Source organism: Heterocephalus glaber, unplaced genomic scaffold (genome assembly GCF_053883595.1).
Source record: "Heterocephalus glaber isolate CG9 unplaced genomic scaffold, H.glaber_assembly_v1.0 deba00001504, whole genome shotgun sequence".
NCBI classification, from domain to species: Eukaryota; Metazoa; Chordata; class Mammalia; order Rodentia; family Bathyergidae; genus Heterocephalus; species Heterocephalus glaber.
The window spans coordinates 18,452,333-18,468,716 of record NW_028258324.1 but is presented as its reverse complement, the minus strand read 5'-3'; the positions used below and the strand labels follow the sequence as shown (position 1 = coordinate 18,468,716).

At 39.2% G+C, this 16,384-nt stretch overlaps 1 protein-coding gene and 1 pseudogene across 8 annotated transcripts in view; one reads left to right on the top strand and one right to left on the bottom strand.

Moving 5' to 3' along the window:
- The window catches only part of Gk5 (glycerol kinase 5), a 92,421-nt gene extending 84,404 nt beyond the window's left edge, over positions 1-8,017 (top strand). For all 8 annotated transcript variants that reach the window (XR_015440836.1, XM_087186252.1, XM_087186256.1 and 5 more), the window contains one exon: positions 256-8,017. Coding sequence is in view for 7 of the 8 variants with exons in the window: in XM_087186252.1 (XP_087042378.1) it covers positions 256-404 (149 nt within the window). In the remaining variant the exon portion in view is untranslated. The remainder of the gene's footprint in view (positions 1-255) is intronic.
- Positions 8,018-11,647: 3,630 nt separating this feature from the next.
- Positions 11,648-11,771, bottom strand: LOC147825263 (U4 spliceosomal RNA; annotated as a pseudogene).
- Positions 11,772-16,384: the final 4,613 nt, after the last annotated feature.

Here is a 16,384-nt window from a genome sequence, read left to right as displayed (position 1 = left end):
TTAAAAGAAAATATGCTAGGTATAGTGGTACACACCTGTAATCCTAGCACTAGGGAGGCTGAGGCAGGAGGATTTCCAGAAGTCCAATAGTCCAGGAATAGTCCAATCTACCAGAAATCTAAGCAACAAAATCGTGTGGATCATTTTTTAAAAATACTAGTGGTTTTCCTTAGCACAAAACACGTATGTTTGTGGTTAAATTTTGTGGACTCATTATTTGCCTTAAAATTTGAGAGTTATTTTTTTCATCTATAGGGTTTTGGAAAGACAAGGAAGAATTAAATAAACTGAGGCAAAGCGAAATGGTTTTCAAGCCACAAAAGAAATGGGAAGACTATGAAATGAATATGGAAAACTGGGTGAAAGCAGTGAAGCGCTCCATGCATTGGTACAACAAGGCTTGACACTGGTGGACCTGCCCACGGAGTGCAGGGCTGGTGGCCTCAGGGATCCCAGCACCGGAGATTCAATGAGAAAAAGCATTGCTCTTTTAAAAAACAAAAACCATGGGGCTGGGGATTTGGCTCAGTGGTTTCGCTGCCTGCTGTGCAAGCTCAAGGACCTGAGTTTGATCCCTGGTACCAAAAAAAACCCTCACTTTTAAAAATCCAAATCTTGGTAAAATTACAAGGCAGCAATACCTCACAACTTTATATCTTCTGTTTTCTAGCAGAGTCCAAAGGACATTCACCATTTCCGAGTGTATTTTATGTCCTAGGTCCTCCCTCCTCTGTTCTATGCAGGGGTCAGTGGTGCACAGAGCACAGGTGTTTACCATCCGAGTGCTAATAGCTGTCGGCAAGCACCACTCACCTTTCATTCCAAAATTATGTGAAAAATGTTTCTTTAATTAATTGAAGTTAAGTGGGTTATTTGAAACCCATATAGCTGAAAAAAAAGAATAACCGAGAAAACGTGGAATTGTAAATCTTTAACATTTTATGTGTAAAGCCATAAGTTTTCAATGTTACATCCAAATATAAGCTCAATGTGTCCCTCTCAGATAAGCGAATTTGTTAGTGCTTCCCTTTATTGACCATAAAGACACTGCCTTCATTTTACCTTGTTCAACCAAATCTCAACCTTTTTTTTTTTATGTGGAAAGACTGATTTTAATTAATGGTTTTCTTCTCCTGTTCTTTTTTTTTTTTTGGTACTGGGCATCGAACTCAGGACCTTTCAAGGCAGGCAGGGTGCCACTGAGCTAAATCCCCAGCCCATTCTTCTCTTGTTCTTTATCTTCTTAGTTCTAAGATGGCTGCACAAATGCCTTTTGTTTTTATTGAGTGCCTAATTGACAGTTTAATTTCAGGATAGTCCCCTAATTTATTGGTAATTTAAGAATTGCCTTTATGAGGGCATTTTACTTGTTAGTCTGTTTTTCTGTTTGTTTGCTCATTTGTTTTGTTTTTTGCAGTGCTGGGGATTGAACTGAGAGCCTCTTGCATGCCAGGCAAGTGCCCCCATTGAGCTACACCTCAGTCCTGGGGTATGTTTAGTATTTGTCCAGTCTACTCATTGCTCTGAGATGAATGGCTGTGCAGGAGCTAACAGAAGAGCCAGCAATGTGTCCACGCTAATGGTTTTCCTGTGGCCACTGAGCCGTAGACCCTGAGGACCAGAGACAGTCCCCCATTTATTGCTAGAAACAGTGTAGAAGACAAGCCTTTGCAATTGTCCTATAGCAGTTGAGCACCCCAACCTGTTCTCATGTTATTTGCCCCTCCCTGCATTTGGGGATTTGGGTTTGGATGAATGAGTGAATTTATTTTCCTTGTTGCCAAGATTGATCACATAAAGTCATAGGGTTGTAGAAGTATCTATTAGAAAATAATAGGGGATAATTAGAGGATCTTCTCATTATCGTCATGTGTGTCCATCTTGGAGTCAGTTATGATAGACCGGTCAGATTGCATTTTTGCAAATTCCATTTCAGTGACCTTGAAGTATCTTCTTTTTTTGTTTTTTTTTTGTAAATGACTTCTTCAGTTACTAAAGTTGTCTTGGATGGAGACATTGCAACACATATATTGTACTGTTAACTCCATTAAGATTTGGAAATAAGATGTATGTAGTGTCACATATCTGTAATCCCAGAACACGTAGGAGGAAGCTGAGGCAGGAGGATTCTAATTTTGAGTCCAGCCTGGGTAATTTGGCAATTTAGTAAGTCCCTGTCTCAAAATTTTAAAAAAAATTTTGTTTTTTGAGACAGGGTCTCACTATGTAGTTTAGGCTGGCCTAGAACTCACTATATACCCCAGGCTGGCCTCAAGCTTACCACAATCCTCCTGCCTCAGCCTCCCAAGTACTGGAATTACAGGCATGCGTCACTGTGCCTGGCCAAAAAAAAAAAATTTTTTTTAAAGGACTGGGGATGTAGCTTAGTATAGTATAAAGCCCTGATTTCAATCCCCAGTACTAAATAAATATCTCTTAGATAATGTGGGAAAATAACTTTAACTATCTCATTGAAATTGAGCATCTTGCCTAAAATCAGTGGCTAAGCCAGGCATGATGGTGCAAGTCTATAATTCCAGCTACATGGGAGTCTGAGGCAGGAGGATCACAAATTCAAGGTGTGCCTGTGTAGCTCAGCAACATACTATTTCAAAATTGTAAAAAAGGGCTGAGGATGTAGTTCAGTAGTAGAACAGCCCTGGCTTTGGTCCCTAGTATTACCCCCTACCCCATGGTGGCTCTTTTTTTTTTCTTTTGTGAATCTAGGAACTACTCTTTTACTTTTAGTACTTGTGGCCATTTTTAGTGACAAAGTTGAATAAATCTTTTGTCACATTTAACCAAAATCAGAAATACCATGAGCATTTTTTTTGCAGTTTTATAAACAGTTAATAATCAAAATCGAGCAAAATATTGCCTTTCCCATCTGTCAAGTTTACATTTCATTTGTATGCTAATATTTGCAATTTTTAAAAAATGTGCTAATACTTTTCAGCATGTTTTAGTTTCCCATTATGGACCTATTAAATATGTTAAGCTCTCCAGCAGTACAGTGTATCTTAAAGTGGTACTGTTTTTATTCTAGAGACTTACTGATTTTTAAATCTTTTGTATCCAACTATGATGTGGTCCCTAATCTCACCATTGACATTTTAGCTTGGGTGACTCTTGGTTTTGGGTGCTTTGCTGTGCATTATAGGATGTTTAGCAGTATCCCTGACCTCCACACTCTAGCTACCGATAAGATCCTTCTACTTAGTATGGCCAAAAATGTCTCCAAATAGTGCCACTGTGGGAAGCAAAATCATCCCCAATTAAGAACCACTGATGTAGGCTGTTAGAAGAAAGCTGCAGTCTCTAAATATACTGTTATACTCCTTTTCTCTGTTCTTCATTTTACCTTAGGAAATGGGTTTTAGGAAAAAAAAGGTAGTAATTTAAAATAAATAGGGTTTCTGCTTTGCTTGTTATTGAGACAAAATAATAAATTTCATGTTGTACTTGTCTTTTTTCACCCCTGGTACTAGGGATCAAACTCAGGACTACAAGCCTGCTAGGCAAGGCCTCTACCTCTGAGCTGCATTCCCAGCCTATAATTGTCTCCTAATATTTTTATCCACCCACCCCCAACCCCACCTCTGCAAATTTTGAGGTCTTAATTAGTAGGTCTGTGACTTCAGTATAGGATTTATGTATTCTGCAGATTGTCTGTGACTTGATCTACTGTTCTGCTTCTCTTTCTTCTCTGAACAAAGGAAACGATCGCTCTCTTTTATGTGCAGACCTCCTCAGACTGCAAGCTCCCTGATAGCAGAGGGCATGCCTGCTTCCCCACAATTTAACACTGCCTTCATGTTGGTGGGATGAGTTTTTACTTTATGTTCTTAAGTGCACCTTTGTTGACAAGTACGTTTTATCTTTTATGTTATATACATTTGCTTATAGGAAGCTATTTACCTTTGTTGTAAGTAAAATATGTTTCTATATGACCTTGTTATGAGAGCTAGAATCCTCATATTGCTTATTTAAAATTTCTTTATATGTCTGTGTATTTGCAAATATATTTGTGTAGAGATATGGTATAAATCCACAAGTACACATAATTATATTAAACTTTTTTTTTTGGTGCTGGTGATGAAACTCAGGGCCTTGCCTATGCTAAGTATGCACTCTTACCACTGAGCTATGCCACCAGTTATGCTAATATTGTAAGGTGTAGTTGAAGACTTTGTATTAACAGCTTTTATATTTTTGACTGTAGATGTTAACCAGATTGAATCTTAAGAGTGCTAGATACTCTGGTGCTATAGGGAAAAAACTTCAGAAATATTCCCTTCTGCAAGGGACTTATCCTGGGGATCAATCTTTAATTTAAAATAGTACAGCCCAGGAGTCTGGCAAAAATTGTATAATTCTTTGAGGAATTATACTTTACTGTATAACTTTACTGTACCATGGAATCCTTCAATTTTAAGCAATTCTAGAATCATCTTAGAGATAGTCTAGGAGGCTTGAATCCATGCTGAAGAATTCTGAGTTCTTGGCCGGGGATTTAGCTCAGTGGTTCTGGCGCCTGCCACAAAAGCGCACGGTCCTAAGTTTGATCCCCGGTACCAAAAAAAAACCACCAACAAAAAACAATTCTGGGTTCTTTGGGGACAATTAGATCATGTTTCTCAGATAAGAGTTAAAAGCTACTTATACATTTTGGATCTTTAAGACTTGCCCAACCTCAGAATCATTTCTCAAATTCCCAGAGCCATTTGCTAATCCCCCAAAGTCAAGTAGGTGATTCAGAATCATGGATGGTTTTTTTTTTTTTTTTTGAGCCATAAATATTTTAGCACCAGCAACTATTCTAAATCACAGGTAACACTGTCACTATATTCCTTGGGACCTTTGGCCCAGAGGAATGTGGGAAGAATCTTGAGCATGGGAAGGGTAGAGATAGGAGCCTGCAGAATCTGATATTTCTGAAATTGTTACTCTATTTCTACTGTCTTTCTTCCTTTTACCAAAATTTGATTTGTTATAAAATCACTGTCTAGATAAATATCTCTATTACTTAGAAAAAATGACATAGGGATTCCAATTTAAATGATGCTAGGGATGTAGCTCAATGGTAGAACACTTGGCTAGCAAGCTCAAGGCCTTGGGTTTGAGCCCCAGCACTGCCAAAAACCAAAAAAAGTCCTTACAAGAAACTCAGTGTTTTCCAGAGTGGCTGTACCATTTCACATTCCCACCAGCAGAGTATGAGTGATCTAGTTTCTCCACATTCTCACTAGCATTTGATGTTGTCACTATTTTTATTTCAGTCATTCTCATAGGTGCGTAGTGATATCTCATTGCTTTAATTTGCATTTCCCTAATTAGTAATGATATTGAATATTTTTCATGTGCTTTTTGCCATCTATTTATCCTCTTCATGAAATTTCTGTTCTTTTGCCTATTTGCCAATTGGACTTTTTGCTAAATGAGCCATATCTTGGTGCATATGTATTTATGATTCTCTTCCTCTTCGATTGTTCCCTTTACAAGGATGTAGTGACCTTTGTCTCTCTTAATCGGTCTTGGCTTGAAATGTACTTTGTCTGCAAATAAAGTAGCTACCCCTGCTTTTTTCTGAGTTCCTGTTGCATAGAGTATTGTTTCAGTCTATGAATTTCTTTTTGAATTAAATGCATTTCTTATATGCAACATATTGTTGGATCTTGCTTCTTGATCAATTCTGCCATTGTTTCTTTTGATTAGTGATTGAGACCTAAATAAGCCATATCTACATATCTTTAATTTTTTTTAATCAGTCCAGTGACTTAAGAAATCATTAAGTGGGATTTTTCAAGTCCTTTGAGGCAGAATGTTTGTAGAATTTGAACATTATTTTATAACATACTGAGCAGAAAGTTTCACCTATTTCTTCTTTGCTTATTACAAGCTGTGGTACTAATACTGTGTAATAGCAATAAAATTTCCAAGATAGCTTTACTTAGAATGTTGTGTAGAATGTACAGATATATATTTTGTACATCGCTGTTGTCATATTCTAATCTTTTTATGCAAAATAAGCTGATTTGTGTAAGGGTTTCAGAATGATTTTGTGGAAAATTAGGAAATTTTTTTTTGTGCAAGACAGTAAAGATAGATTCCAATTTGTATGCATTGGTAAATTTATAATCGTATATTTGATATTCTTTATGACTGTCAGCAGTTTTCTTAGTCATTGAGAACCACACAAACCATTTTTTAAAAAATTTTATTTTATTGGTACATTTTAGGTATACAATATAATGACATTCATCGTTGGAAGTTTGCACCTTTACATAGTCTCTCTTGGTTCTTATTTTTCCCCCTCCCCCTGACCTCCCTTCAACCCCTCCATCCGTCCCTATTTACAAAGACTTTGTTTCCATTTTTTCATTTTCTCATATTAATCCCATTCCCTTCTTGCCTTTCCCTTACCCTACCCACTTCCCCTTCCCCTTTGCCCCTTTTCTTCCTATTTCACATTATCTATTATACCTTTTAGTCCTTATTTACACTTTCAGTTTCTCACACTAGAGAAACTATTCGGTATTTATACATGTGTGTTCTATTTATTTCACTTAAGAGTATGGTCTCAATGTGCATCCATTTAGCTATAAATGTCTCTAATTTCTCATTTTTTATAGCTGAGTAATGCTCCATTTTATTAAAAAATAACCCCACATTTTCTTTATCCAGTCTCGAGTTGATGGGCCCTTGGGCTGTTTCCAAGTTTTAACTATCACAAACTGTGCTGCTATGAACATGAGTGCACATATATCAGTGTGGTATGATTCTTTTAATTCTTTGGGGAAGATCCCCAGCAGAGGAATAGCTGGGTCAAATGGGACTTCCAGTCCTAGTTCTTTGAGGTATCTCCATACTGATTTCCACAGGGGTTGCACCAGTCTACACTCCCACCAGCAGTGGAGCAGGGTTCACATAAATCATTTTTAAGATCCACAGAAAACACTCAGGACCAAGTCCAAGATCCTGAGTTCGATCCCCAGTACCCCCTCCCCCAGAAAAAACACTTGGGAGGCTGAGGCAGGAGGATTGCCACTAGCATATACAGCAATAGAAATGTTTTTCATATATATATGAATTTTTCCCTTTTTTGTCTATTTTAACTTTTAGTTTTTGCTTATTTTAATTTTACCTAGGCTCCTACACTAATAGGGATGGAACCCGGAGCCTCACACATGCTCTATAAATGGTATCCTACTGAGCTATTTCCCCAGCCCTTTTTATTTTATTTTTTTTTATTTTTATTACTATTTTTTGGTACTGGGGATCTAACTCAGGACCTTGTGCTTTCAAGGCAGGCGGTGGCACCATTGAGCTAAATCTCCACCCCTTTTATTTTTTATTTTGTGACAGGGTCTTGATAAATTGCCCAAACTGGCCTCAAACTTGCAGTCTTCCTGCCTTAGCTTCCCAACTAGCTGGAATTACAGGTGGGTGCTACCTCTACCAGCTCACATAGGCATTTTTATTAAATACCGTTTCCTGCTTTGGTTTCTGCAAATGAAGAATGTCATGGAGGGAATGGCCATGTAGCTCAGTGGTAGAGCCTATCATGTGTGAGGTCCTGAGTTCGATCCTTAACACCACAAAAAAGAAAAGTTACAGAGACAGAAGCATATATTAACAATAGTTTTAACTCTAGATAAATTTGGGCTTAATATGGTTAGAGAAAAAAGTGATTTTGGAAACCTTGACTGTTTAGATTCTTTTTAGACTTATTCTGTATTCTGCATTCTTGTACAAAGGAAATTACTAGAGAAGAGGGTTAATTCTTTGTGATGGGGAAAATATAATTTGTTGTGAAACTGTACTGTGTTTTTAAATATTTAGAAAGTTTATAAATAACTGGAGGAAAGGTAATCTCATATGCTAATATGGTAGAGTTAGCTTGGCAGCTATTAAAATCTCTTCTGAAAATTATAATCTAAAATGATTTGGGAAAGTACAATGTAACAGTGGGTGATTGGCCTGTACATGTTGGTAAATTAAAGCCATTTTAATTTTATGTGTCTTGTTCATTGCTTTGAGTCTGCGTACATACTTAATAACATCCAAATGGTGGAAGATTTAGTCAAATAATCTGGTCAAACTCCCTGACCACAGTGGAGTCTCTTACTATCTCTGAGACCATGGATCATTTTGTAATAGGAAAATTGAAGAATGATAAACATCAAGATATTTGAAGAAGGAAGGGATTTGTTATTGTGCTTTTTCTTGTGGTGCGTGGTACTGGGGATTGAACTTGGGGCCTTTGAACTCTGCCACATCTCCAGGCCTTTCCCCTCACTTTTTAAAATGTATATTTGGGGATGAGGATGTAGCTCAGCAGAACAGTGCCTACCTGGCAAGCACAAGATCTTGAGTTTGATCTCTGTTACCAAACAACAAAAAAACCCCAAGAGAAATTAAATAAAATGTATGTTTGTTTGTTTGTGACAGGGTCTTGCTATGTAGTTCTGGCTGGCCTCGAACTCACTATGTATCCCATCCTGGCCTCAAATTCACAGCAATACTCCTGCTTCAGCCTCCCAAGTGCTTGGATTACAGGTGTGCACCACCACATCCGGCATCACATTTTAAAATTTTAAGGCAGGGTCTCACTAAGTTACCCAGGCTGTGTTTTTTTGGTACTGGAGATCGAAGTTGGGACCTTGTGCTTGCAAGGCAGACTGTGGAACCACTGAGCTAAATCCCCCCGGCCCTCCAAGCTGTGTTTGAACTTGTGATCGTCCTGCCTCAGCTTTCCAGAGTGCTAGGATTACAGGCATTTGCTACTATGCCCGCTTATTATGTTTTTTTCATTCCAAGAACATTAACCTAAAATAAAATGGGGCATTATGGAGATTATGATGGGCATTAGGTGGAGCTGACTTTCCTAAAGTTTATTTGATCATATATAGCAATAATTTAAAAAATGGGTTTATTTAAAGGAAATTGTAGGAAAAAAGAAATGAGATTATCAAATAATAGTGGACTTTTATTGTTTGGTTTTTTTGTTTTTTAGGAAAACAGTGCGTTAAAGGTGAAGATTATAAGCCAGATACATTAGATTTGGCAAATTTCTGTCCCCTCACCTCCCAACTACTTGGCCAAGAGTATTGGCTCCCAGATCCCAAGGGGCTTTAGTATCCTCTTCCCAAACCTCCAGGAGCTCATGTTCTCTTCCTTCCTGAAATCCATATCTCCGGCACCATCCCAGCTTCATCACAAACCACTGCCAATGCCTGAGCAGAGTATGAAATTGTCCTACACCCGGAAACTAACAAGTTACCCTCCCACAGTTTCATGAACACTGACAAAAAACCTGGGACTCCAAGGTCAGAGATTAAGCCCTTGACGACTCATGGCATAGTGAGCATCAATTATCTTCACGCTTGCATGGGTTTTCCTGGCCTCTCCAAGTCATACCTGGAACAGTGTGGGTTGGTGCTGTGCTGCAGTGTTCTGTGGTACAGCTGAGGAAGCACAGGTAAAACAAAAACCTGAGTTGTAATGGGTTGGAAGTAAATCTGCCCAGTGCTTGCCCCAAGGAAATTATTTTTAATGTATTGGATAGTTAAGCAGAATTTCCCTGTGCTTTGGAGGGAGACACCAGCTCTACCTTACAGCAAAGGCCACAGTGCCTCTGCTTGCAAGGCAAGCAGAAATGAGATACCTATGGAGACTTGCCTCCCAACCCTAAACTCATTGTCTTTGTGGCAATTGGTTCATGGATATATACATTTACCCACGCTCATTTTAAATGTGCGCAGGTAATTATATGTTAGTTATACCGTAGTCTTGCTACTGAGATGTAATTGGAACCTGAAGTCTCAACGTCACTTTTTGAGAAAAGCAGAATTTCAGACCTTATCTCAGAAATGAGTGAGAATCTGTATTTTAATAAAAATCCCCTACTTTTTTTTTAGCCTTTTATTTTGAAATAATTTTAGATGTACAGGAAGTTGTAAAAAGAGTAGATTCCCCTGCCTAGTATTCCCTAGTTAATACCTTATATAGCCATAGTACAATTACCCAAACCAGGGAATTCACATGGATACAGAAGTATTAACTAACTAATCTATAGACTTTCTTTGAATTTTGCCAGTTTTCTTTTTATTAACACATTTTTATTTGGATAGTAGTCTGTTCATACATGGTCTAGGAACACTCATAATAAATATAATCATATGTTAAAGATTAGTCTTTAAACTTTATAGCCAGCAGTGGTGTGCTTGCCTATGATCTCTATGATTTAAGACCACATCTACTCTTCAGTGGTCACCAAATCATTCAGCACAGCTTCCTTAATTGTGAGTTATTTGAAGCTACCAGTTTTAACCACCACTGATGACTTTTTTTCAGGTTCTGAATAGTTGTAAGGATGAAGACTGGATCAGAAGGACCAGTTTCCTTATCACAGTGCCAGAATGCAGCCAGTAGAGGTTTTGAGTAAGTCACAGCAGCCTTCCTCAGTGCCAGGGCCTTTTCACAAGGGGAGGGATGAACTTGGCCATGGTTCGGGGGCGGAGGGTCTGTCCCCCTACCCTCAACAGCCAGCTGGCTCAGTGTCATCCTCCAGGAAATTATTATTATTATTATTTTGCTGGTACTGGCGATTGAACCCAGGGCCTTGATTGTTCTAGGCCAGTACCCTACCACAGGGAACTGAATTTTGCCTATTTTCTGACTAATGTCCTTTTTTCTGGTTCAGAATTCAATTCAGGGTCTCATGTTGTATTTAATTTTCATGTCATCCTGGCTTCCTCTAATCTGAGACAGTTTCTCAGTGTTTCTTCCATGACGTAGATGTTTTTGAAGAGTACTGACATTTATTTTATAGAATAGCCCTAGATGCTAGCTGGTATGATGTTTTCTTGTGATTAGGTTAAGAGTCTACATTTTTGTAAGGAGTGATGTTGTGGCCTCAGTGCACCCTATCATGAAGCTATATGAATTATTACTGATGATGTAAACCTTGGCCATCTGATGAAGGTGTTATCTGCCAGGTTTTCCCCTTTGTCATTATCAAGAGTCTTGTGAGGAGATGCTTTAAGAGCATGTAAGTGTCCTGAATGCCAGCTAGGCACTGTGATGCATGCCTGCAGTCCTAGCTACTCTGGAGACAGATGAGAGGATCGCTTGAGCCCTGGAGTTCTAGACCAACTCGGGCAAACTAGTAAGACCTCATCCAAAGGAAAAAATAATTCTGTTTGCCATCACACTTCCATTCACTAGTGTAGAGTCCATGGGTAGTTCTTTTTTACAGCAGTCATTCCTGTGGTTTGCAGAGTAATGATGACTTTCTATTTCCAGTGCTTTTAATTTATTCCCTGGAATTCTGTATGAAAGAGCTATTTCATCCTCCATTTGTTACTCAATTAGTGATCTCAGTGTTGGTCACTTTTTGCCCCACTTCACATCTTGGTCCACTCCCCAGTCCCAGTGCTGGAGATTGAATCCTGGGCACCACTGAGTTATACTCCCGCCCCTTGGTCCACCTTTTTATTCCAGCTGGAGTTGCAGCAATCAGCTGTCCAGTTGTAACCGGACAGCCTTTTGTCTCACCTTGCCTTACTGCATCTGCTTTCTGAGTCGGGATTTCTCTGCCTCAGCTTGGAATACTTGTCTGAACCTACTTGTGTTTTCATCCATATTCAAATCCGAAGTGCTAGAGTGTTGACACCTTAAAGTGCAGTGTTATGGCTTTTTTTCCCAATTAGCAATAATTGCGCCTTGGATAAACCTCATTGGCTATGATACTGCCACTGCGCAAAGCTTTTTTTTTTTTCTTAAAGAAAAACACTTATTGGCACATTTTAGATATACATAATGATAACATTCACTATAGGGAATTTGTACCAGTATATATCTTGCCTCTTTTTCCCCATCCTCCTTATTTACAAAAGCTTTGTTTCCATTTTTTTTCTGTGATTTTCTCTCTTTTTTTTCTTGTCCCTTCTTTCCTTTAGTGTTATGGTTTAGATCTAAAATTACCCCCAATTTCCCCTGTTCAGAGGTGGAATTTTTTGAAGGTGATTGGATCATGGGGGCACTCTACTTGATTAATCCACTAATGAATCCATAACTAAATGTGCCACTGGGAAGTGGGGCCTGGCAGGGGCGGCAAATTGCTGAGGGTGTAACCTGGAAGGGTGTGCTCCTTCCTTGGCTCCTCTCTTATCTCTCTGCTTCCTGGCCTCCGTGATACAAGCAGCTTTCCCCTACCAGGCCCTTCCACCATGTGTTTCTGCATTTAAGTCTGCCAGCAACCACAAGCTGAAACTTCTGAAACTGTCAGCCAAAATAAACCTCTCCTCCTTTAAGTTGGTGTCAGGTATTCTGTCCCAACAATAAGAAGTAACTAAGACAAGCAATTTGTAATCAGTGGAATGGGAATTTTCCAGTGTGTGATTTTGCTCCTCTTGCACCTGTCAGGTACCCCTCAGGTGGACAGTTCTGAAGTGTGCTCTTCACAGGTAAGGCCCCTGCAGGGTACAGCCTTGGGAACCTCCAGCAGTGATGATATCACCAGCACATCCAGGGTTGCCTTTTCTTTCATGTTTTATCCTTGCCATCTCCCACTCCTGTTCTTTGGAATCATCTCCCCAAATAAACCACCTGTATATAAAGATTTCTGTCAGGATGTTTATGGAGAAGGAGAGCAGGCTATCTGTGCACTGGCAGTGGTCAAATACCATGACTCTCACCCTTCTACCAACTTAAGGCCCTGTGGAAATTTTCACATGTACAAAGGGACGTGTACAGGACTTTTCAAAACATCAAAACAGAGAAGGGGTGCTGGGGCTGTAGCTCGTGGCGCCATGCCTGCCTGGAAAGTACAAGGTCCTGAAAAATAAAAAGCAAAAACAAAAAATAGAAAAGGGGGTAAAAACCCAAATGTCTATCAATAAGAGAATTATTATGTAATTTTATTATTTTGACATCAGTGGAAATGAACACCCATTTAGATATACCCAGGACAGGTGACTTTCAAACAAAGTATTGAGCCAAAATGTAATGTGCAGATGAAGAAATTTCGAACCTAAGTATGTGAAGTTCAAAACATGAAAAACTGAACAGGATATTGTTTGAAGACATGTACATGTTTGTTAACATAAAGAAAAATAAGGAAATTCTAAACAAAATTCAAGACGTTATTTTGGGAAGGGAAACATAAAGGAACTCATTGGAAGGTACAGGTAAGGTTCCAATAGTGTTAAGATTCTGTTGCATAAGCTAATACCTGATAGCTTATCATTCTTTTTGTTTTCCTTGGGGTCTTGCACATGCTAGGCAAGTGCTCTCCCACTGAGCTCCATACCCCCAGCTTATACCTCACACTTGGTTTGTATTTTTTAGAATGATTTTTTTCTTAGTACCAGAGATTGAACCCAGGGGTGCTTTACTACTGGGCTACATCTCCCTCCAATCCTTCTTATTTTGTATTTTGAGATATCACCAAGTTCCCCAGGCTAGCCTCAAACTTGTGATCCTCCTGCCTCAGCATCCCAAAGATCTGGGATTACAGGCAGACATGAATAATAAGATATTTTATCATAAAAGACTAGCTGGCCATGGTGGCGCGCACCTGTAATCCCAGCACTCTAGGAGGCGGAGGTAAGGGGACTGTGAATTAGGGCCTAGTCTGGGCAGTTTAGCAAGAACTGGTTTCAAAAACAAAAAGAAAAAAAAAGTTCTGGGAATGTAGCTCAGGGAAAAAGGCCTTGGGTTCAATCCCTAGTACTACCATCACCACACACACACACACACACACACACACAAAAGCCTTGATATTAAGAAAAGGTTACTTTTGTGAAGGGTGACTGTGAAATCACTCTAGTTCCCTAACATCCAGTCCTTCCAGAAATGAACTAGGTAGAGACCCCATCTCTTAATGGTGATTAGTTTACATACTAGGACTGCCTCTGGAAGACAAGACCCTAGATTTAATACTTTTCTCTTAAGTATTACTTCTTTTATCAGTCACTGGATGGACTAGATGTAAAAGAGGATTTAAATAAAAAAACAGACATATCTGGAACAGTCCTGACAGCAGATCTTTCTGTGTGATAAAGTGGTGCCAATAAAGACTTTGCTACTCACTGTGCTGTTTGGGTGGCGAAGCAGCACCAGCATCCCTTGGAAGCTTCCTGGAAACAGAATCTAGGTCTCACCTTAGAGTATACATTGCAACAAGGGTTCCCCAGGTGAAACTTGGGGATATTGAAGTTTGAGAGACACTGGCCCGGGAGTCCTATAACTGCACCTGCAAAAGCAGCATCCAGCAGAAATGCAGCATGTGGAAATAACTCAGGTTTAACTAACAGACCTTTTCACAGACTCTCTTTGATGGTGATTCTATGGCCCACGTATTTACAAGTAGAGACTTTACTTACTCCTCTCTCCTCTTTCAAATTGTGCTGGGCTGTGGCACTCTCATCCATCCAATAATGACACCAAAAATGTACTGAGCTTCTCTTGAAGACATGATAGTGAACAGAGTGACATAACTGACTCAGGAGCTTACAGTCCAATGGGAGACAGATACCAAGTGAGCAACTGCATATTTAGTGAGTGTTAGAAAGACAAAGACACCGGGTGTGGTAGCGCACACCTGTAATCCCAGTACCTGGGAGGCTAAGGCAGGAGGATTGCTGTGAGTTTGAGGCCAGCCTGGGGTACATAGTTTGAGGCCAGCCTAAACTACAGAGCTAGAACCTGAATTAAACAAAACAGAAAGGCAAAGGGAATTTTATCAGAAAAGAGGTAGAGATGGGGAGTCAAGGGTAGCTTCCTGGAGAAAGTATTACTTAAATTGAGATGAGAAGGCATATGAGGGTGGGTTGTGGTTGAGCTGGGGAACATTGATGTTCCACACACAAGGAACATCAATGAAGATAGCTCTTTGGACACTGGTGTTTGTCTTCCATGCCTTGCACAGTTCTTGCCACATACTGTTTACAAGTGTTTGCTGAATCAGTAAGTGTGCTGCCACATTTCAGACACCACCTCTCTGGCACTGGAGATGGTGGTGGCTTTATTTCCCTTCTCAAAGGAAATAAGATACCTTAATGGGGAATGAGAAGGAAGACAGACAGCTGACTATTGTGCAAATTGCTAAATTGAAACTATGAGTGGGAATGAAAAATTGATTTACATGAATTTTCTTCCCTATAGCAACCCAACAGTTTATTTTGTTCTGGAGAACTTTGAATTTCTGGCTTCAAAACCAAGCTGTTCCTCCTTATTCTGAATTTCTTGGCCTGCTGTGAAACTAGCATTCACTGTCTTTCTCAGCATACTCTTGATTAGGCTATGGAAATTCACAGCTAGATCAAACTAGTATATGGAAAATTTGAAGCTTTTATTGCCTATTTTACTTTATAGTACTGGAAGGTATTATGAAACACTGATTTTCAAATCTTTTTTTTCAGAAGCAATACTATAGAATGATAATTGCCATCATTTGTTCAACACCTACTATTTGTATTATATAAAAGCCTCAAATTAACTCTGCAAAAAGCAAGCCATATAAAAAATGCCAAATATCTGTGATTTCATATGGTTCAACTTAAAATTGTCTTCAAGCTGTCACCTTAGAAAGGTTATGGAATCCCTCATAGCTATCTTACCCTAAAATTTAGTAATGAGTTTTCTATAAAGTTTTCTTTATATACCTCCCAAATTGGGGAAGAGTTACAGCTCCTCAACACCCACTATTTTCCCCACATTAACCCAAGCACTGTGTCTACTTCCAATTATGGTGGTTGGTATTTCGTATTGAGGTGGTTTATAGCCCATCTTCCTCTCTAGACTAAGTTGCGTGGAGGTGAGAATATTTGTATCTTTTGTATCTACAGTTATAAAAACTTGTTAAATAAAGTGAATGTAATATCTTAATAAAATTTCTTGTGGCAACTAAATCTTTATTGACTTGTTACTAGATATTAAGTTGGATTGTCAACTTGACTGGCTTGAGAACCACCATTAGTAAAGCACACTTCTGGATGTGTTTGGTTGGGTCATGGAGGTATGATCTTTGGTATTATGTCTGCTCCCTTGTCCCCCTTCCTCTGTGGTATTGTTCATCTGCTCTGCTTCCTAGCCACCAGGAAGTGAGCAGCATTGTTCTGCCTTGCCCTTTTGTCACAGTATTCCTGTCTTGGAGCCCACTGACCATGGACTAAAACCTCTGAAACCAAGAGCCAGATTAACCCTCTCTTTCTTTAAATTGTGGGTGTTGGGCATATTCTCCCAGCAACAGAAAAGCTGACTAATACACTGGAAACTATAAGTACTCCTTTAGAGTTTTTTGCATTTTAGATTATCTGTTAAGTGCTGCGTTTGGTATTCTTGGACTCTGAGAACTTTATCTGTGAACAATTGTGCA